At 41.3% G+C, this 24,358-nt stretch overlaps 1 protein-coding gene across 1 annotated transcript in view; it reads right to left on the bottom strand.

Annotated features, from left to right (window-relative positions):
* The window catches only part of ttc8 (tetratricopeptide repeat domain 8), a 48,994-nt gene that overhangs the window by 2,574 nt on the left and 22,062 nt on the right, over positions 1 to 24,358 (bottom strand). Inside the window, exons 8-13 of the mRNA XM_081393744.1 lie at positions 23,250 to 23,337; positions 23,065 to 23,175; positions 22,857 to 22,996; positions 3,607 to 3,781; positions 2,822 to 2,944; positions 525 to 608 (exon numbers count right to left, since the gene is read on the bottom strand). Coding sequence (XP_081249870.1) covers positions 525 to 608; positions 2,822 to 2,944; positions 3,607 to 3,781; positions 22,857 to 22,996; positions 23,065 to 23,175; positions 23,250 to 23,337 — 721 coding nt within the window. The remainder of the gene's footprint in view (positions 1 to 524; positions 609 to 2,821; positions 2,945 to 3,606; positions 3,782 to 22,856; positions 22,997 to 23,064; positions 23,176 to 23,249; positions 23,338 to 24,358) is intronic.

Below are 24,358 nucleotides of genomic sequence, written 5' to 3'. Positions count from 1 at the left end.
AGAGTAACACACATCAGAGTAACACAGTAACACACAGAGTAACACACATCAGAGTAACACACAGTAACACATTACAGTAACACACATCAGCGTAACACACAGAGTAACACATCAGAGTAACACACATTAAAGTAACACGCATCAGAGTAACACACAGTAACACATTACAGTAACACACATTAAAGTAACACGCATCAGAGTAACACACATCAGAGTAACACACAGTAACACATTACAGTAACACACATTAAAGTAACACGCATCAAAGTAACACACATCAGAGTAACATACAGGAACACACATTACAGTAACACACATCAGAGTAACACATAGAGTAACACATCAGAGAAACACACATTAGAGTAACACGCATCACAGTAACACGCATCAGAGTAACACACATCAGAGTAACACACATCACAGTAACACACACCAGAGTAACACACATCACAGTAATGCATCAGAGTAACACACATCAGAGTAACACACACAGAGTAACACACATCAAGAGTCGCGAGTCGTACCTTCTCAGAGAGTGTGGCGAAGTTAAAGTGTGGCTCGTACATGTGAGGAGACAGCGCAGCAGCCGTCTGCAGGAAAGCCTTCGCCTGGGACAACACACAAGTCAAGTTACAGTGTTGTTCAATCCTGATACGACACAAGTCTTCCCTTGGTCTCACTCACTCGGATCTACCTCATTATTGTACAAGTGTAGAAATATCAGGAAACAACAAGTAATATGCTGGGAAATCTCATTATTCATGTATCATACACTAGAGTTGTGTGGGGTGGGGGGTGAATCACATAGACATAATAAATACATAGACACACTATTGGCCGCTGGATCGTACATCAACGGCACCGCCATATTGCGGAGGGCAACTTTCCCATAACTCTCATAATGGGAATTGAGAACAATGTCTGCTTGGTGTGCTGCTTGGGGCTGTGCAAATCACCACACAACTGAAGACAGGTCTCGGGGAATTACCTTTCACAAGCAAGACTGAGCATTTGTTTCTGGTTGTATTTGGTCATTCTATAATTAGTAATAGTAATGTTAGTTGGCCACCGGAGTCAATCAGACTAAAATAGCTATTGATATAAATGATTGTGTGACAGTGACAGGATGTCCATTTTTAGACATTTGGGCGATGCGTAGTAAGCCATACTCAGGGTATTTTTATTATATATATGTTTTTAACAATAATGCATTCATGGGCATCAGTTTGGTTTGAAATGTGCTGGGGACAGAGACGCATTCGGAAGTGCATTTTCAGAAGTGCTGGGTACAATGCCGCATAAATTTTTTTTCTCTCTTTCGCACAGGTTATGTTTCGAAAGACGATGTCCTGTAGCTCAGGCACGGCCCCACTTTTCAACAGGCCCACCAAAAACTTTCAACAAAAAAAGAAAAGAAAAAAAAAAAGAGACTTTTACTATATTCTAATTTTGTCAATAATTATAAAAAAATCGCCAATAAGCTCATAATTTGTGCTAAAATAGTGTTTAGTTTTAAAAACCATTTTAAAAAGCTGGTTATATTTTGATGTTTCTGCGCAAGTTCAGCAGACAGTGAGGTTCGGGTTTGTTCCGATCAGAGCTCGTGAGTGGATCAGTGCATTTCTGAATATTCCGCTCCGCTCGCTCTTTCCGCAGGGTCTCTCGCTCAACACAGATGTCCTGTTGCCTGGTTCGAAAATATGTGGAATAAGGGCTGCTTCTGACTAAAAGTTTTTTTCCTAGTCGACTAGTAGGCTAGTTGTTCATTTAAGTCATTCGTGGACAAATCGCCCCTTTATATTAATTGAATTACTTATATAGCCTACAGGATAATGAGCTTACGTAATATAGCCGCACTCAAGCGCACGACCGCACGCATAAAGCTTGCCACAAAGAACCGGTAAAAGTAATGATTATGACTGCGTCTAAATGTGTCTAAATACGCTGTGAATGTGTGCATTATACACTGAGTTTCGGTTCATTTATGAGACGAACTCCAGTTCACTCGCCGGCGCCTCCAATGTCGTGATTATCTGCTATATTTACTTCTTATTTATTAAATCCAGGCAATTGGTTCATGAAACATTGATTAAAATTAAGATATAATTAATACAAAACGAAATTCACTTTAAAGAAAGGCAGCTGTTCTGTTTGAGGTCTCTGTGAAAGTTTTAAAGCAGTCTTTTAGTGCCGCTTTCAGAGCGCTCACGTCCGTAACCGAGAACTGACACGTTGTTTTTTCCCTCATAAATGCGAACACGGAAAATAAAATAAAATGAATATTATAATGTTTTTTGTTGGGTCAGACAATGATTACCAAATTTCTCTCTCATATTGCTCCTCACAACCACTGAAAACAGTAAAAAAAATCGAACCAAAAGCCAAATTAATATGGGCGGAAGTTAAAAGTGGTGGGTACAAAATGACTCATGACAAAATCTGGTGGGTACGCGTCCCCCTGTCCCCCCCGAAATCGACGCCTATGAATGCATTATAACGTAGGACAGTAGTATTTAATAGTGCATTGAATGTTGCCACAGGCTTGTATAAAATTAGGCAGTGATATAGTGTGTGTGTGTGTGTGTGTGGTAGTGTGTGTGTGTGTGTGTGGGTGGGGGGGTAGTGTGTGTGTGTGTGTGTGTGTGTATGTATGAGTGGTAGTGTGTGTGTGTATGTGTGTGTGTGTGTGGTAGTGCGTGTGTGGTAGTGTGTGTGGTAGTGTGTGTGTGGTAGTGTGTGTGTGTGTGTGTGTGTGTGTGTGTGTGTGTGTGTGTGTGTGTGTGTGTGCGTGCGTGTGTGTGAGACGTTAGGGAAGACTGACCTGCTCGATTCGGCCTTTCCGTAGCTCTAACACAGCCAGGTTATTGTAAGCTTCTCCATGGTTGTTGTTGAAAGCCAAGGCCAGTTTGAAGCACTGGTAAGCCAGAGTCAAGTCACCAATGCCCTGCGCAACACACAGAAAAGACAAACATTTACATGATTAATAACTTGGCTCGTGGAATCAGATTATCCAAATGTTTCAGTAACACTTTATTTTTAGGTGACGTAGTTACAAGTTACTACATACATACTAGTCTAGTAATAACAGTAAATTGTGCATGATTACAAGTAACTAAACCAAACCCTAACCGTAATTCCATAGTAAGTACATGTAGGTAATTAATATACTGCAATGTAACTACGTCACCTTCAAATAAAGTGTATCTAATGCTTCTGCTTTGGGCACAATGGCAACATTTAATACTTTAACACTTTTCCTTCTCAATCAATATGCTATTTTATTACAAACACAAATTTCTAATCCAGCTGATATAGACAAATCTCAGAAAATCTCTCAATAAAAGAGGGATAAAAAGTCATTATACTTTGTTTGTAGAAGTATACCTATCTTTTGATGCTCTATTAAATGTTCAGTTTCATTGAGTGAAATGATCTTAATCACACTCCTGACTCGATATGAATTACTAAGTGTCTAAATCACACGTTAGAGTAAGTCAGAGCTGCGATCACTCAGTCCTCGGGACAGGGATTGTTTCGGCCAGGCTCTTCCTCGTCTGCAGACTGTCACACACGTGACCTAAAGCCTGAGTGAGTGTTTCTGCTCACCACTGCAACGTGTCCCAGATTGTACCAGACATCGGCCTGCTCCTCGTCGCTGGACACCAGGGCTAGTGCTCGCTCGAAGGAGGACAGCGTCATGTCGTACTGCTGGGCGTAGAAGCAGCACAAGCCCAGGTTATTATACAGCTGGCAGTTAAACACCCCCATCTGCAGCAAACGCCTGGAGACAACACACAGAGGCTCACACTTTACTGTTTACCTTCACACTTTACTGTTTACCTGCACACTTTACTGTTTACCGTCACACTTTACTGTTTACCTGCACACTTTACTGTTTACCGTCACACTTTACTGTTTACCTTCACTACCTTCACAGATAATAACCTAGATGTGCTGTGTTTGACAGAAACCTGGCTAAAACCAAACGATTACATTACTTTAAATGAATCAACCCCGCAAGATTACTGTTATAAACATGAGCCTCGTCTTAAACGCAAAGGGGGTGGTGTTGCTGTAATTTATAGTAATATTTTCAAAACCACTAAGAAATCAAGTTTCAAATATAATTCTTTTGAAGTGTTAGTGCTTAATGTAAAAATATATAGTATAAATGATAAATCACGTTTGAGATTTGTGCTGGCTACTGTATACAGGCCACCAGGGCACCATACAGACTTTATCAAAGAATTTGCGGACTTTCTATCAGAGTTAGTATTGGCTGCAGATAAAGTACTAATTGTTGGTGATTTTAATATACACATCGATAATGAAAAAGATGCATTGGGTTTGGCATTTAAAGACATTGTAAACTCAATTGGAGTTAGACAACACGTGTCAGGACCTACTCATCGTCGTAATCATACTCTAGATCTAATATTATCACATGGAATAGATGTGGATGCCGTTGAAATTCTGCAGCAGAGCGATGACATCTCAGATCATTATCTAGTCTCGTGTAAATTACATTTAGCCAAGGCTGCAAAGCCGACTCCGTGTTACAAATATGTTAGACCTATCACTTCTGCTACTAAAGATTGCTTTATTAATAATCTTCCTGATCAGTTTCATCATCTCAGCATCCCAGATAGCTTAGAAGAACTTGATATTACAACAGAAACGTTTAACTCTCTCTTTTCCAGCACTTTAGACACAGTTGCTCCGTTGCGCTTAAAGAAGATTAAAGAAAATAGTCCAACGCCGTGGTACAACGAGCACACTCGGGCCCTTAAGAGAGCAGCCAGAAAAATGGAGCGCAACTGGAAGAAAACAAAACTAGAGGTATTTCGCATTTCATGGAAGGAGAGCTCAATTGCTTACAGAGAGGCTTTAAAAGCTGCTAGATCTGCTTATTTTTCAACCCTATTAGAAGAAAATAAACATAATCCTAGGTATTTATTTGAAAAGGTGGCTAAACTAACGAAAAATAAAGCTTCAAGCACCGAAGTTTCCAAGCAACACAGCAGTAATGACTTTATGAACTTCTTCACTTATAAGATTGATAATATCAGGGACAAAATTATAACTATGCAACCGTCTACTACAGTATTGCATCAGGCAGAGCATTGTAGTCTCCCTGAGGAAAAATTTGATTCATTCGTTGCTATAGGAGAGGAAGAATTTACTAAACTCGTTAAATCATCTAAATCTACAACATGTATGTTAGACCCAATACCGACTAAGCTACTGAAAGAGATGCTTCCAGAGGTCATAGATCCTCTTCTTAATATCATTAATTCATCTTTGTCTCTAGGATACGTACCAAAAAACTTTAAGCTGGCTATGATTAAACCGCTTGTTAAAAAAATGCAACTTGATCCTTCAGAATTAGTCAATTACAGGCCGATCTCGAATCTACCTTTTCTGTCAAAGATATTAGAAAAGGCAGTATCCTCACAACTGTGTTCCTTTCTTGAAAGAAATGATATCTGCGAGAATTTCCAGTCCGGATTCAGACCGTACCATAGTACCGAGACTGCTCTCATTAGAGTCACAAATGATTTGCTCTTATCATCCGATCGTGGTTGTGTCTCTCTATTAGTGTTACTCGATCTTAGTGCTGCATTTGACACCATTGACCACAACATTCTTTTAAATAGATTAGAACATTATGTTGGCATTACGGGAAATGCACTAGCATGGTTTAAATCATACTTATCTGACCGTCATCAGTTTGTAGCAATAAATGAAGAGATGTCTCATCGATCACAAGTTCAGTATGGCGTACCACAAGGCTCAGTACTAGGACCGCTGCTGTTCACTCTGTACATGCTACCATTAGGAGATATCATTAGGAAACATGGAATTAGCTTTCACTGTTATGCTGACGATACTCAGCTCTATATTTCTTCAAAACCTAACGAAACTTATCAATTCACAAAATTAACGGAATGCATAGCAGATATAAAAAATTGGATGACTCGTAATTTCCTACTTCTAAACTCTGAAAAAACAGAGTTTCTAATTATTGGACAAAAAACTTCCTCACGTAATAACCTAGAATACTGTCTAACACTCGATGGCTGCTCTGTTAAGTCTTCGTCGTCGGTTAGGAACCTGGGTGTGCTCTTTGATACCAATCTTTCATTTGAAAGTCACGTGTCTAGTATCTGTAAAACTGCATTTTTCCATCTTAAAAATATATCTAAATTACGCCATATGCTCTCATTGACAAATGCGGAACAATTAGTCCATGCGTTCATGACCTCAAGGCTAGATTATTGTAATGCTCTACTGGGTGGTTGCCCTGCACGCTTAATAAAAAAACTACAGCTGGTTCAAAATGCAGCAGCTCGAGTTCTTACCAGAACCAGGAAGTATGACTATATTAGCCCGGTTCTGTCAAAACTGCATTGGCTCCCTATTAAACATCGCATCAATTTTAAAATATTGCTGATTACTTACAAAGCACTAAATGGTTTAGCTCCGCAGTACTTGAGCGAGCTCTTAACGCATTATAGTCCGTCACGTCTATTGCGATCTCAAAATTCCGGCCAGTTACTAATACCTAGAATATCAAAATCGACTGCTGGCGGTAGATCCTTTTCCTATTTAGCACCAAAACTCTGGAACAGTCTTCCTACCATTGTCCGGGAAGCAGACACACTCTGTCAGTTCAAAGCTAGACTAAAAACACATCTCTTTGACCTAGCTTTCACATAATACATTATAGACTTCTATAATTTAATGTTAGGCTGCATAGATTAGGTCAGCTGGAACCGGGAACACTTCCCATAACTCCTGATGTACTCGTTACATCATGAGAAGAATGGCATCTACGCTAATTTTAGTGTCTGTGTTTATCCCGAGGTTTTCCTGCAGCCTGCCGGATCCAGGCCGTATCCAGATCTGACGAAGGACCTTCGCCTGGACCGATGACAACGCAGTGCTGAAGTGCCAACTAGTCTCTCCCTATGGAGGATCCCTCTACCACTCTACAGATAAGGCGTTGTCGGGAAAATCCGTTTCGCGTTCCTACCCCAAAGCAACAAAATGAAATAAAATTCTTTATCAAAATTTATAAGGAAAGACAAGTACTTTGTTTAGGGTTGGCTTGTAGGGAATTCCAAACCTGCGTATTTTCAAATGCACATAACTATAGAACCCATTCTAAATGCGCATGTGAACGCCATCAGCGTTTCTCACAGGTTCACGTTTAAAGTCTGTGTAGAGAGAATGGTGTCGTCTTAGCGGCCCCTAATTTAATAACAAATGATCATTGCGACGGAAGCAAATCAATCAAAACTAACTTTAGATGGAAAATAACTTAACTCTGCTATAAAGCCAAAACAATATCTGTTACCTTAAATTATACGCTTATCTCTGTGAAGCTGCTTTGAAACAATCTACGTTGTTAAAAGCGCTATATAAATGAAGATGACTTGACTTGACTTCACTGAACACTTTACTGTTTACCGTCACACTTTACTGTTTACCTGCACACTTTACTGTTTACCTGCACACTTTACTGTTTACCTGCACACTTTACTTTTTACCTTCACACTTTACTGTTTACCTGCACACTTTACTGTTTACCTGCACACTTTACTGTTTACCTGCACTGAACACTTTACTGTTTACCTGCACACTTTACTGTTTACCTGCACACTTTACTGTTTACCTTCACTGAACACTTTACTGTTTACCGTCACACTTTACTGTTTACCTTCACACTTTACTGTTTACCTTCACACTTTACTGTTTACCTTCATACTTTACTGTTTACCGTCACACTTTACTGTTTACCTTCACACTTTACTGTTTACCTTCACACTTTACTGTTTACCTTCATACTTTACTGTTTACCTTCACTGAACACTTTACTGTTTACCTGCACACTTTACTGTTTACCGTCACACTTTACTGTTTACCTTCACACTTTACTGTTTACCTTCATACTTTACTGTTTACCTTCACTGAACACTTTACTGTTTACCTGCACACTTTACTGTTTACCTTCACACTTTACTGTTTACCACTGTTTACCGTCACACTTTACTGTTTACCATCACACTTTACTGTTTACCTTCACTGAACACTTTACTGTTTACCGTCACACTTTACTTTTTACCTTCACACTTTACTGTTTACCTGCACACTTTACTGTTTACCTGCACACTTTACTGTTTACCTGCACTGAACACTTTACTGTTTACCTGCACACTTTACTGTTTACCTGCACACTTTACTGTTTACCTGCACACTTTACTGTTTACCTTCACTGAACACTTTACTGTTTACCGTCACACTTTACTGTTCACCTTCACACTTTACTGTTTACCTTCACACTTTACTGTTTACCTTCATACTTTACTGTTTACCTGCACACTTTACTGTTTACCTTCACACTTTACTGTTTACCACTGTTTACCGTCACACTTTACTGTTTACCATCACACTTTACTGTTTACCTTCACTGAACACTTTACTGTTTACCTGCACACTTTACTGTTTACCTTCATACTTTACTGTTTACCACTGTTTACCGTCACACTTTACTGTTTACCATCACACTTTACTGTTTACCTTCACTGAACACTTTACTGTTTACCTGCACACTTTACTGTTTACCTTCACACTTTACTGTTTACCTTCATACTTTACTGTTTACCTTCACTGAACACTTTACTGTTTACCACTGTTTTCCGTCACACTTTACTGTTTACCTTCACTGAACACTTTACTGTTTACCTGCACACTTTACTGTTTACCTGCACACTTTACTGTTTACCTTCACACTTTACTGTTTACCTGCACACTTTACTGTTTACCTGCATACTTTACTGTTTACCATCACACTTTACTGTTTACCTTCATAATTTACTGTTTACCTGCACTGAACACTTTACTGTTTACCTTCACACTTTACTGTTTACCTTCACACTTTACTGTTTACCTTCACACTCTACTGTTTACCTTCACACTTTACTGTTTACCTTCACACTCTACTGTTTACCTTCACACTTTACTGTTTACCTGCACACTTTACTGTTTACCTTCACACTTTACTGTTTACCTGCACACTTTACTGTTTACCTGCACACTTTACTGTTTACCTTCACACTTTACTGTTTACCTGCACACTTTACTGTTTACCTGCACACTTTACTGTTTACCTGCACACTTTACTGTTTACCTGCACACTTTACTGTTTACCTTCACACTTTACTGTTTACCTTCACACTTTACTGTTTACCTGCACACTTTACTGTTTACCTGCACACTTTACTGTTTACCTGCACACTTTACTGTTTACCTTCATAATTTACTGTTTACCTGCACTGAACACTTTACTGTTTACCTGCACTGAACACTTTACTGTTTACCTTCACACTTTACTGTTTACCTTCACACTTTACTGTTTACCTTCACACTCTACTGTTTACCTTCACACTTTACTGTTTACCTGCACACTTTACTGTTTACCTGCACACTTTACTGTTTACCTGCACACTTTACTGTTTACCTGCACTGAACACTTTACTATTTACCTGCACACTTTACTGTTTACCTGCACACTTTACTGTTTACCTGCACTGAACACTTTACTGTTTACCTGCACACTTTACTATTTACCTTCACACTTTACTGTTTACCTGCACTGAACACTTTACTGTTTACCTTCACACTTTACTGTTTACCTTCACTGAACACTTTACTGTTTACCGTCACACTTTACTGTTTACCTGCACACTTTACTGTTTACCTGCACACTTTACTGTTTACCTGCACACTTTACTTTTTACCTTCACACTTTACTGTTTACCTGCACACTTTACTGTTTACCTGCACACTTTACTGTTTACCTGCACTGAACACTTTACTGTTTACCTGCACACTTTACTGTTTACCTGCACACTTTACTGTTTACCTGCACACTTTACTGTTTACCTGCACTGAACACTTTACTGTTTACCTGCACACTTTACTGTTTACCTTCACTGAACACTTTACTGTTTACCGTCACACTTTACTGTTTACCTTCACACTTTACTGTTTACCTTCATACTTTACTGTTTACCTTCACTGAACACTTTACTGTTTACCTGCACACTTTACTGTTTACCTTCACACTTTACTGTTTACCACTGTTTACCGTCACACTTTACTGTTTACCATCACACTTTACTGTTTACCTTCACTGAACACTTTACTGTTTACCTTCACACTTTACTGTTTACCTTCATACTTTACTGTTTACCACTGTTTTCCGTCACACTTTACTGTTTACCTTCACTGAACACTTTACTGTTTACCTGCACACTTTACTGTTTACCTGCACACTTTACTGTTTACCTTCACACTTTACTGTTTACCTGCACACTTTACTGTTTACCTGCACACTTTACTGTTTACCTTCACACTTTACTGTTTACCTTCATACTTTACTGTTTACCTTCACTGAACACTTTACTGTTTACCTGCACACTTTACTGTTTACCGTCACACTTTACTGTTTACGTCACACTTTACAGTTTACCGTCACACTTTACAGTTTATCACTGTTTACCGTCACACTTTACTGTTTACCTTCACTGAACACTTTACAGTTTACCTTCACACTTCACAGTTTACCACTGTTTTCCGTCACACTTTACTGTTTACCTTCACTGAACACTTTACAGTTTACCTTCACACTTCACAGTTTACCACTGTTTACCGTCACACTTTACTGTTTACCTTCACTGAACACTTTACAGTTTACCTTCACACTTCACAGTTTACCACTGTTTTCCGTCACACTTTACTGTTTACCTTCACTGAACACTTTACTGTTTACCTGCACACTTTACTGTTTACCTTCACACTTTACTGTTTACCTTCACACTTTACTGTTTACCTGCACACTTTACTGTTTACCTTCACACTTTACTGTTTACCGTCACACTTTACTGTTTACCTTCATAGTTTACTGTTTCCCGTCACACTTTACTGTTTACCACTGTTTACCGTCACACTTTACTGTTTACCTTCACTGAACACTTTACTGTTTACCTGCACACTTTACTGTTTACCTGCACTGAACACTTTACTGTTTACCTTCACTGAACACTTTACTGTTTACCTTCACTGAACACTTTACTGTTTACCTGCACTGAACACTTTACTGTTTACCTGCACTGAACACTTTACTGTTTACATTCACTGAACACTTTACTGTTTACCTGCACACTTTACTGTTTACCTTCACACTTTACTGTTTACCTGCACTGAACACTTTACTGTTTACATTCACACTTTACTGTTTACATTCACACTTTACTGTTTACCTTCACACTTTACTGTTTACCACTGTTTACCGTCACACTTTACTGTTTACCACTGTTTACCGTCACACTTTACTGTTTACCACTGTTTACCGTCACACTTTACTGTTTACCATCACACTTTACTGTTTACCATCACACTTTACTGTTTACCTTCACTGAACACTTTACTGTTTACCTGCACACTTTACTGTTTACCTGCACTGAACACTTTACTGTTTACCACTGTTTACCGTCACACTTTACTGTTTACCGTCACACTTTACTGTTTACATTCACACTTTACTGTTTACCTTCACTGAACACTTTACTGTTTACCACTGTTTACCGTCACACTTTACTGTTTACCGTCACGGTTTACTGTTTACCTTCACACTTTACTGTTTACCTGCACACTATACTGTTTACCTGCACACTTTACTGTTTACCTGCACTGAACACTTTACTGTTTACCTGCACACTTTACTGTTTACCACTGTTTACCGTCACACTTTACTGTTTACCGTCACGGTTTACTGTTTACCTTCACACTTTACTGTTTACCTGCACACTATACTGTTTACCTGCACTGAACAATTTACTGTTTACCGTCACACTTTACTGTTTACCTTCACTGAACAATTTACTGTTTACCTGCACTGAACACTTTACTGTTTACCTGCACACTATACTGTTTACCTGCACTGAACACTTTACTGTTTACCTGCACACTTTACTGTTTACCTGCACTGAACACTTTACTGTTTACCTTCACTGAACACTTTACTGTTTACCTTCACTGAACACTTTACTGTTTACCTTCATACTTTACTGTTTACCACTGTTTACCGTCACACTTTACTGTTTACCGTCACGGTTTACTGTTTACCTTCACACTTTACTGTTTACCTGCACACTATACTGTTTACCTGCACTGAACAATTTACTGTTTACCGTCACACTTTACTGTTTACCTGCACTGAACAATTTACTGTTTACCGTCACACTTTACTGTTTACCTTCACTGAACAATTTACTGTTTACCTGCACACTATACTGTTTACCTGCACTGAACACTTTACTGTTTACCTGCACACTTTACTGTTTACCTGCACTGAACAATTTACTGTTTACCGTCACACTTTACTGTTTACCTTCACTGAACAATTTACTGTTTACCTGCACACTATACTGTTTACCTGCACTGAACACTTTACTGTTTACCTGCACACTTTACTGTTTACCTGCACTGAACACTTTACTGTTTACCGTCACACTTTACTGTTTACCTTCACTGAACAATTTACTGTTTACCTTCACACTTTGCGGTTTACCTTCACTGAACACTTTACTAAGTAAATGCTAATATATTACTGTGTCATGCGTGCTGAATTTAGTAACTATGTGATGTTTAATATGTTAAATAGTTGCCCTTCCTATTCAACAGGATAGGTCTAGGCTATGCAGGCTTAAACGAGGTTAACTATCCTCTAACCTATCGTAACGGAAAATCCCCATCAGCTGTTACTTTAGGCCGGCGTGGCGTGTCCGTTTTTATTCCGGCTCCCATGTTCACAGGTTAGAGCTTGCACACTGCCTGCGTGACGCGCACGTCTCGCCGAAAATGCGTGCATGCTAGAAATAGAACCGACGCCTCTTATTCACGCGACACGCAAGCGTGTTAGAAACGTTTCCAGGCAAAATAGAATAGACAAATATGTTTAGATGTCATTTTGACACGAATACATATTAATAAATGACATTTTGATATTTGGAGGTTTTGACATAAATGCAGATATTGTTGTAATTTAATTAAAAAATAATAATAATAATAATAATTATCGATATTCAAATATTGCACCTGTCAATACAGAATGAAATATTCTGTAGCCTATTTTGCTGTCAATACTGTCGACAGTTATCTTTGCTGTATCAGTAGGCTATATATTTATGTTTATCATGAATGAAAGGCCTTCCACAACTCTCTCCCCATATGTCGAACAAGGGTGATCCAAATCCCGAGATAGCCCTCACTGTACGTCACCTAGCAGCAGCAGCGCCGCGTCAGACACGTTTCTGGTGTGCAAAGGCATAGAAAACACCACACAGATGCCACGCTCACGCCACACAGCCTCATTGTTCATGATCACTCTCTTCCATCTCTGTGGGTGTGCATTGATGAGCATAAATTATTATAATTCAAATGAACTATTAGTTATGAACAGCAGCCAAATTAATTATATTCATAGCATATTTCTGCCCATATCCTGGGCATCTGATCTTTTGCAGACCACCTGATTGTGACCTACTGTTACACCACCTTTGCTGATGCTAAGATGACGAAAGATAGTCGTACCAACAGAGAGAGGATACGCAAGGCAATGCGTCATGCACGTAATGCTCAGTCAGTCGAAGCCCGAGATGCTCGGCTGGCAAGTGACGCTGCTCACCATGCTAACATGAGATAAGGAAACACCTGAGATACGAGCGGATCGCCAGATGCATGACTGTCAACGACACAACCTTCTGAGAGAGGAGGAGACCCCTCAGCAGCAAGAGGAACGACGAGCAAGGGATACCACGTGCCCGTCTGGAAAAGGCACGAAAAGACAATCGCAACCTTGCTCAGTGTGATGATACAGACTTCTTCCAAGAGGAACTTCATGGTGATTATAGGCACATGCTGAGCAAGACCTCACTGTTTGAATGTTCTACATGCTCACATTGTGGTGGAAAGAGGAGAGAAAAGGATTCTGCTGCAACTCCGGTAAGATTAACCTTACATATAACGCCACAAATCCCAAGCCTGGCTCAATGCCACCACAGCCTCCAGATGCTATTAAGGACCTTTTCCTTGATTAAAGTTTTGTGAAGCAAGCAAAACAATACAACAATGCGCTGACAATGGCAGGTATTGGTATTAAAGAGGTAGCTATGCCTGGCTTCAACCCAGGTGTGCGTATACAAGGCAGTTTATCATTACATTGCCGGCCCCCTTCCTGAACAAGGTCGCACACCACTCTTTGCTCAGATCTATTTCCACGATCCTGCTCATGAGCTAGAAAACCGTCGAGCCCATGCCTCAAACAGTGATCTGAATGAAGATTTTACTGAGGACGCAAGAGGCCATTCACATGTGCAATCCATACGTGCAACAGTTTAAGTTAGCCATTGAGTATGTGACCCAAAATGCCAATGCCAATGAACTGAAAATCGTCCTAACAGCTCGCACACAACGTCATGACCTTCATCGTGGCACTGTGAATCTTCCATCACTGAATAGTGAGGTGGCTGTCATTGCTCCAGGAGTAACAACTACACAGCAGTTTGGGAAACTGGCTTTCACTCTTCACCTCAGAGGAGGAAGGCTTCGGACAATCGACGCCATGCATCCAGCATATGACCCATCGTCATGCTTCTTCTGCCTCAGGGGTCCCAAGGACACCACACTGAGCTGGCAGGCATCACACCAACATCCTTCTACCGTTACCATCTTCAAGTGCGTGACATTGCTCAACACTTCAATTTGCTGCTTCGTGGTGGGAGACTGACACAGCAATACGTATGTGACATGATGGCAAAAATTTAGTCACACCGCCTCAACTGGATCCGCCACAACCAGAAGTCTATCAAGGCTGAAAAGTATAAAATCATTGTTGATGCCCTGAATAGTCACACTGAGATCATTCCTGGACGCCTAACCATCCTGCCGCCCACAATTTACAGATCACCCCGATGGTACGCCAAGGAGTTCCAAGATGCCATGGCCTTGGTATGAATCAGAGGAAACCCTGACTTCTTCCTCACCTTCACTTGCAACCTGAACTGGCCTGAAATCACAGGATCACTTTTTGAGGGTCAACAGACCAATCAGAGACCAGACATCATTGCTCGAGTATTTCACCTGAAGGTGGAAGCGCTCCTCACAGACCTCCTCAAGCGTGACATCTTGGGACACATTGATGCATATGTGATGGTGAAGGAAACACAAAAGAGGCATCTTCCACACATACACATGCTCATGACCATGGTAGCCCGCGACAAACCCAGGACCGCCAGCGATATTGACCGTGTGGTGTCTGCAGAGATTCCTGACAAAAACACAAATATGGAACTACATCGCATTGTAACATCACACATGATTCACAGTCCAAGAGGACAATGGTACAGTGCCAGCACCTGCATGCTAGACAAAAAGTGCACCAAAGACTATCCCAAACAATTGAGACAGAACACAAGCTTTTCAGACAACTCCTACCCACTGTACTGAAGACAGAAGGAGCACCTGGTTCTCCCATCATCAAGACCATCAGAAGTGGCGTCAATGTACCTGTCAGTAATACATGGGTTGTGCCATACAATCCATACATCCTGCTCCGATACAATGCGCATATTAATGTTGAAATTGTGTGCTGTCTCCAGTGTCAAATATCTGTATAAATATTTGGAGAAGGGACCTGATCAGTGCATGGTGAGACTGGATGTGCCTGATGATGAGACCCGTGAGACACTCCGACGTGATGAGGTGACACGTTATGAGTTAGGGCGTTACATCACTGCATCTGAGGGATACTGGCGCATATACGACTTCCCCATTCAGCAGAAACAGCCACCAGTAAAGATGCTTGCAATTCATCTAGAGTAGTGGTTCTCAACGGGGGCGTTCAGAGAGCAACGGGGGGCGTTGGAAGCAAGATTTTTGAAAGGGGGGCGTTCAGGTGTTAATGGGGGGCGTTCAGGTGTTAATGGGGGGCGTTCAGGTGTTAATGGGGGGCGTTCAGGTGTTAATGGGGGGCGTTCAGGTGTTAATGGGGGGCGTTCAGGTGTTAATGGGGGGCGTTCAGGTGTTAATGGGGGCGTTCAGGTGTTAATGGGGGGCGTTCAGGTGTTAATGGGGGGCGTTCACGAGTTCAAATATGTAACGCAAATTTTTGCTCATTTACTTTTATTCATTTTAAGCATTTAGTAGTTGTAATAAACACTTTAAGTGGGCTTTTAAAAAGTGTTAGGACTATGTTTTTGTTAAATTATGTTGTAAAACATATGTGCAGAGTGTGATATCATATTGTGTGTGCACGCGCATCTATGGTGCGCGTGAAAGAATACCTCAGCAGCGCAAAAAACAACAACATTTGTCCGCAGCCGCTCTAGTCCTGACCGCACGTCCCCGTCAGTGTTGTGGGCACTCGGCAGGTTTTTTGTGTTCATTTCTATTGCATTACGATTGAAAGCAGTATCAATCATGTCAAAAATATGATGTGCAGTCAAGTTCGGATTATGTGTTTGCTGTGAGTGTTCTTGTGATGTCGCTTGTGATTCGAGGAGTTTTGACGAGTTGATATTATTTCTTATTCAAAAGTTTAGAATGTCTAACATCTAAAATCTTCCAGTTTAATGCGACATGTAGCCTATCGTTACTTTTGCAACGACTCTATTATTTTTCCAGTCATAGACCAGCGCTCAAGCACTGTGTTTGGCACTGACAACAATCCGGTGGTGCCGAGAATCCAGCGCTGACTAGAATCACGCAGCGGAGGAATGGAAAGTTGACAAGCCATTAAAAAGTATTGACTTAAGAAACACTTATATTTTTTCAAATATTTTCAATAAATCATGTTCCCATTCACTCCAGCGACGAATTTTAAAATTGATTAAACTATATTCTATTTATAAGGTAAAACTTTTACATTTTTAGGCATTAACTAATTCAAATCCCTAATGCCAAAATGTTTTCTTTGTTCACCGAGTAATTTACTGTTCAGGCATTATTGTTAAATCACAAGACAGTGAGGAGAAAATGACAATTTGATGGATAATTTAAATATATTCTGCAATCACATTTTGGTAATGTATTCATTCCGCCGTCACATCTGAGCGGAAACACTGCTTGGGTAGTTTCAAGATATAAAAATAATGAATAATACAATAATAATTTAATTGTTCATATGTGTTTATTCTTGTTAGAAGTTTTTTTTTTACTGATTATGAACACAAATTAATCACAACAAACCAAATTAATTGTAATTGTATTAATTATACCATTGAAGAAAACAAGCTGATACCAAGGTATTTTAGGCCTACAATTCTAACATAATTTTTTATGAAAAATCATGATTTTTTTTTAAAGTGAGGTTAATGTAAGCAGCTTCTGGCAATACTCTCCTAAATGCCAAATAAAACCTATAAGTGCAAACATTATCGCTTTAATGACCGTCCTTTATTTTTCAGTGCATTTGTTTTACAATATATGGCTATTACTTTCATGGGATTAATATTATAACTATTATTATGCAGTAGTGTATAATGTAGACAGACACAACTAAAAGAGGTTTGAATTTTTCTTTGCACACTGAATATGGGTTGGCACTTTTAATTTTGAACTCTCAAAGTGCACCAGATTGATGAATTTAACATTAAAATGCAAAAAAAATTCTTACGGGGGGGCATGCCCCCGATCCCCCCTAGAAGGCCCGAGGTCCACTCACCACAGATTTACCAAAATCCTGTGAGAAATACTGGTATTGCTATGTGGACTCCGCCGCCTGCCACCACACTGACCGCCTTTTTTGAAGCAATGTCTCTTTATCCACACATGCAACACATTGTGTACCCAGATGTGTGTACCCGTTCCAGATGTGGCCAACATGCTTCAAAGACCTCCGACGAGCTGGAGATGTGGTCATGGACACCTATCTGGCAGCTTGCATTGCGCATGGCATTGTTGACAATGACCAAGAAGTAGATTCTGTTATGGAGGAGGCTGTAAATGTGACATTTGGCTCAGCACTGCGTGAGGTATTCGCCAACATGCTAATGTTTGTTCTTAGAGGGGAACACTTGCAGTTCTGGGAAAGGCACTAGCATGTGCTGTGTGAAGATTTCATGCGCAGGGCCGATGTGAATGAGCCAGATGAACTTATTGTGACTCAAGTGCTACTTGACCTTAAGGACTATGTTAAAAGACATGGTTTTACTTTAAATGGGAACTTTGGCCTCCCTGAGCCTGATCCACTTCACGTCCGGAGTCAAATTCCCCGCATCATCCAGCATGAGACTGAGCACAACATAGAGGAACTTCAAAGCAAACAGCAAAAGTTGTCGAAAAAGAGATGGAAAGTGTGGAACAGGGACTTGGAAAAATTATATCCCTTGATGCAAGTGGTGGAACTGGGAAAACATTCATATTGTGCCACATCCTTAACAAAGTGCGTGCACAGGGCAAAGTAGCTCTTGCAACCGCTGCAAGTGGCATGGCAGCTACCCCTAACGGCACAACCTTTCACAGTAGGACTAAATGTCCTCTCATTCTCACAGACGAGTCCACTTGCAGTACGAGTGAACATGACAGCACTGCAACACTTCTTAGAATGACGCATCTCATGGTTGTGGATGAAGTGTCAATGATGGATCGCCGTGCATTAGAAGCAGCAGATCGTACATTCCAGTGGCTCAGAGGTTCAGACAAGCCATTTGGCGGCATCACAATGGTTTTCAGCAGTGACCGGAGGCAAATCCTTACTGTTGTCCCACATGGTAGCCTAACCCAGATCATAGGGAGGTGTTTCAAGAGCTCACACCTATGGAGAAATGTTGAGATTCTTCGTCTAACAGAAAACATGAGGATCACTCAAGCTGCTGGAGATCAACAAACAGAAGCAGATTTTGCCAAATTCCTTTTGAACCTTGGTGAGGGGAAAACTCCTGTGGTTCCAGAAGAGGGTGAATTTGCAATTGAGCTCAATGAATCACTATCAATTTCTGGCGAGAAACTTGAGGACATTGTCAGTTGGGTATATAATGACATGACAGTCAACATTTCCAATCCAAAGTGGCTATGTGAACGTGTCATACTGTGCCCAACCAACTCTGAAGTTGATAAAGTGAATGAATCTATGACAAAGAATTTTCCTGGAGAAGAGGATGTTTGCAACAGTGTGGACCAGTGAGACCCTGCTTTGCCATGACAGTGAATAAGTCACAAGGCCAGTCTTTGCAACGTGTTGGTGTCTTCTGCACAAGAGACTTCCTCAGTCATGGTCAATTCTACATTGCAGCCAGCAGAGTTGGCAGGTCAAGCAGACTTCGTAATCTTGCTCAAGATGATGAAACAAACAAAAAGCGCCACTTTCTGAGCAATGTTGCCTATAAAGAGGTGCTGACACAATAACAACACGTAATCTTCAAGAACAGCCAGTCTGCACTAACAAAACACACATATCCACTCTAAATATATACTCCAATGCATCATTACGTCAGTATCAGTATTTGCACAAATAAAATGTCACTGAACTTTTGCTGTGTAATTGTAACAATGAGCACTCAAACACACCAAACCAACAATTACTAAAAACACAGACAAAAACTGATTTTGCACGGCCACTTTGCACTTGTAAATTTAACATAGTAAATCTGCATCCTAACTCGAGCTAATACATAGCGTTTCGAGACAAAACATGTAATATTAATATTGCAGCCTGCACTGCAAACTGCTGAAGATACGTGCCATCAAAGTCAGGCCACACAAGCCTGATTCAAGACTTGAAACAATATCCCCCATTAGCACATGCAGACACTAAGACATACATTTTTCTATTAAGATATTTAATAGAAATATCTTTCCTGTAGCTCAAACAGTAGAGCGCTGGTGCTTGCAACGCTGAGGTCATGGGTTCAATTCCCAGGGAAAGCAAGAATTGAGAATGTAAAATGTTTGGGACAGTTCTTCTGGCACGCCTTCTTTAGATCAGAACTGTGATTGACTGCATTGATCATCTGAAACATCATTTAGATCACCGCAGATAGGGTTAGTAGTATGATGATTGAGAGTGTGTTCGATGGTTTATCCTCATACACTCAGTGCATTAACAGTGGGAGAGTCTGTGTGTGTTACAGCTGAGGGGCGTTGTTAGGCTCGACGCGGAGTAAAACGCCTCAGCTAAATACACTGTACATCACGCCATCAAGAGGCTTATTGCTTTATAAAACAGTTACTCCATACAAATATTCATTTAATATTTGTTTTATTCATAAAATAAACACCAGTAACAAATGTATAACGTTATAACACATCTATTCCTCCGCCAAGCGATGTAGTTCCAGAGAGGTTGCTAAGCAACACAGCATCACACACCACTCACACACACTGCTCACACACATCACACACCACTCACACACACTGCTCACACACATCACACACCACTCACACACACTGCTCACACACATCACACACCACTCACACACACTGCTCACACACATCACACACACTGCTCACACACATCACACACCACTCACACACACACTGCTCACACACATCACACACCACTCACACACACTGCTCACACACATCACACACACTGCTCACACACATCACACATCACACACACACACACACTGCTCACACACATCACACACCACTCACACACACTGCTCACACAGCATCACACATCACACACACACACTGCTCTGCTCACACACCACTCACACACACTGCTCTGCTCACACACATCACACACCACTCACACACACTGCTCACACACATCACACACCACTCACACACACTGCTCACACAGCATCACACACCACTCACACACACTGCTCACACAGCATCACACACCACTCACACACACTGCTCACACACATCACACACCACTCACACACACACTGCTCACACACATCACACACCACTCACACACACTGCTCACACACATCACACACCACTCACACACACTGCTCACACACATCACACACCACTCACACACACTGCTCACACACATCACACATCACACACACACACTGCTCACACAGCATCACACACCACTCACACACACTGCTCACACACATCACACACCACTCACACACACTGCTCACACAGCATCACACACCACTCACACACACTGCTCACACAGCATCACACACTGCTCACACACATCACACACACTGCTCACACACATCACACACCACTCACACACACTGCTCACACACATCACACACCACTCACACACACTGCTCACACAGCATCACACACCACTCACACACACTGCTCACACACATCACACACCACTCACACACACTGCTCACACACATCACACACCACTCACACACACTGCTCACACACATCACACATCACACACACACACTGCTCACACACATCACACACCACTCACACACACTGCTCACACACATCACACATCACACACACACACTGCTCTGCTCACACACATCACACACCACTCACACACACTGCTCACACACATCACACACCACTCACACACACTGCTCACACACATCACACACCACTCACACACACTGCTCACACACATCACACATCACACACACACACTGCTCACACACATCACACACCACTCACACACACACACACACACACACACTGCTCACACACATCACACACCACTCACACACACTGCTCACACACATCACACACTGCTCACACACATCACACACCACTCACACACACTGCTCACACACATCACACACCACTCACACACACTGCTCACACACATCACACATCACACACCACTCACACACACTGCTCACACACATCACACATCACACACACACACTGCTCACACACATCACACACCACTCACACACACTGCTCACACACATCACACATCACACACACACACTGCTCACACACATCACACATCACACACCACTCACACACACTGCTCACACACATCACACATCACACACACACACTGCTCACACACATCACACACCACTCACACACACTGCTCACACACATCACACACCACTCACACACACTGCTCACACACATCACACACCACTCACACACACTGCTCACACACATCACACACCACACACCACTCACACACACTGCTCACACACATCACACACCACTCACACACACTGCTCACACACATCACACATCACACACCACTCACACACACTGCTCACACACATCACACACCACTCACACACACTGCTCACACACATCACACACCACACACACACACTGCTCACACACATCACACACCACTCACACACACTGCTCACACACATCACACATCACACACACACACAGCTCACACACATCACACATCACACATCACACACCACTCACACACACAGTAATAATAGGAAACTCTCTTCTTTATTTTGGCTTATAGTAAATCGTGATAGGACCGTGATTTGTATGGAATAATGACATGAGTGTATCGTTACACCCCTATTTATAGTACTTTTTTTATTATTTTATCTAGGAAAATGATATTGTGATAATTATAGTTTTATCGCCCAGCCCTGAGAACTGCTGTCAGAACTACTCGACTAACCTGATTAGCTCATGTGTGTCTTTGTTCTGTTGTATTTATTTGTGCTTTTGCCTGTAGTTTGTAGACACGGGTCAACAACAAGAAGTATTTTATTTATTTATTACGTTTATGTTGAGATGTTACGGATGGCCCTGGTCAGATGCTGAGTTCAGAGGTCAGGTGACCAGAGGCTATAGAGTCTGATCTCGTGAGTGTTTCTGCAGGCTGCATGCGTGTGTGAGGGAGACAGCGGGGTCACCTGTAGAAGCGCAGGGCGATCTCGGGCTGGTCTGTGTAGAAGTGGTTGCTGCCGATACAGGCGATGGCCTCCACGTGTGTGTTGTCCTGCTTCAGGACCTCTTTATAGTACTCAGTGGCCGAGATCACGTTATTCATTTCCTGGAGGACACAGTTAGACAGATCAAGCCCAAGCTCACCCAGCGAAGGGAAGATGAAGACACAGATACCTCATGTATGCGTGCGATCCCCGTGAGCAGCGTGACCTCGGCGGGGAAGTGATCCAAGCCCTGCTTAAACACATTCAGGGCCGTGATGGGCTGATCCAGACGCTGGTACACCTGCACACACACACACACACACTCTTACTGGTCTTACTGGGACACAGGCACTGGAGCTGCAGCACTGACCTCACCTTGGCCAGGTAGAGGTATGAGTCCACGAACTCCTGCTGAGCGAGCGCGGACCGGAACTGCTTCTCTGCCTCACGGTGCAAGCCCAGTCTACAAACACACACACACTTCAAACTAAACCTCTTAATGCAGGTCACAATGATCCACACACTTCTGTAAAACAGGCTGCGTTTACACACAGAGAATCCGATCTTTTACTCGCATCTGACACAGATCGGGATTAGCTGTAATCCGCATGAGATCCCCGAGAGATATTCCCGCATCTGATCTGATCCACTTCTAAATGTGGTTTTAAATCAGATCCGTATCCGATATCTGGACATCCGGCCTCTAAACACTCATATCCGCTTCCCCTTGAGCTCAAGCCACCACACAGGACACGTTTGCTCACACACAGCTCTGTAATGTTGTATAATGGTGGTTAACCCATTCTTCCCCTGAGGCTATTGTGAATATGCCCGGGTATAATGTATTTAGAAAGGACAGAACTAACGGGAGGGGTGGGGGAGTAATAATGTATGTTAGAAATACTCTGAAATGCACAATGATTGAATGGCCAAATGAAGTTGTATTGGAATGTGTAGGTGTTGACATATCACTTTCTGCAACAATGTCTTTTGTTATAGTGTGTATATATAGAAAGCCCACAGCGAAAAACGATTTTTATGAACAACTTAAACTTGTCCTCAATCACTGTGATAAAACCAAGGAGATTATTTTAATGGGTGATTTTAATATTAACTGGAATGTAAAGAGGGAACGAACAACTCTTAAACAAATTACTGACTATTTTAATTTAACACAAATGATAAAAACACCAACCAGAATAACAAGCCACTCAGAAACTCTAATAGATCTGTTAAATCATGCTGAGAGGATTGGTAAAACATACAACCTCATTACCGGGCTTTCTGACCATAATATTGTATTTGTCTCCCGAAAATTAAGTAAAAAGCGATTTAACTCATTTAAATGTAATAACCATTTTAATTTTATCCCAAAACATCTTAATATTCTTCTAAATGAAGTAAATTGGTCTGAATTGTTTTCTGATAATGATATTGAAAACAATTCCCAGATGCTTAATGCTAAAATTGCGGATGTTATGGAA

Source organism: Scardinius erythrophthalmus (assembly GCF_964197995.2).
Source record: "Scardinius erythrophthalmus genome assembly, chromosome: 19".
NCBI classification, from domain to species: Eukaryota; Metazoa; Chordata; class Actinopteri; order Cypriniformes; family Leuciscidae; genus Scardinius; species Scardinius erythrophthalmus.
Note: the sequence above shows the minus strand (reverse complement) of the source record. Positions and strands in the feature narration are given on the sequence as shown.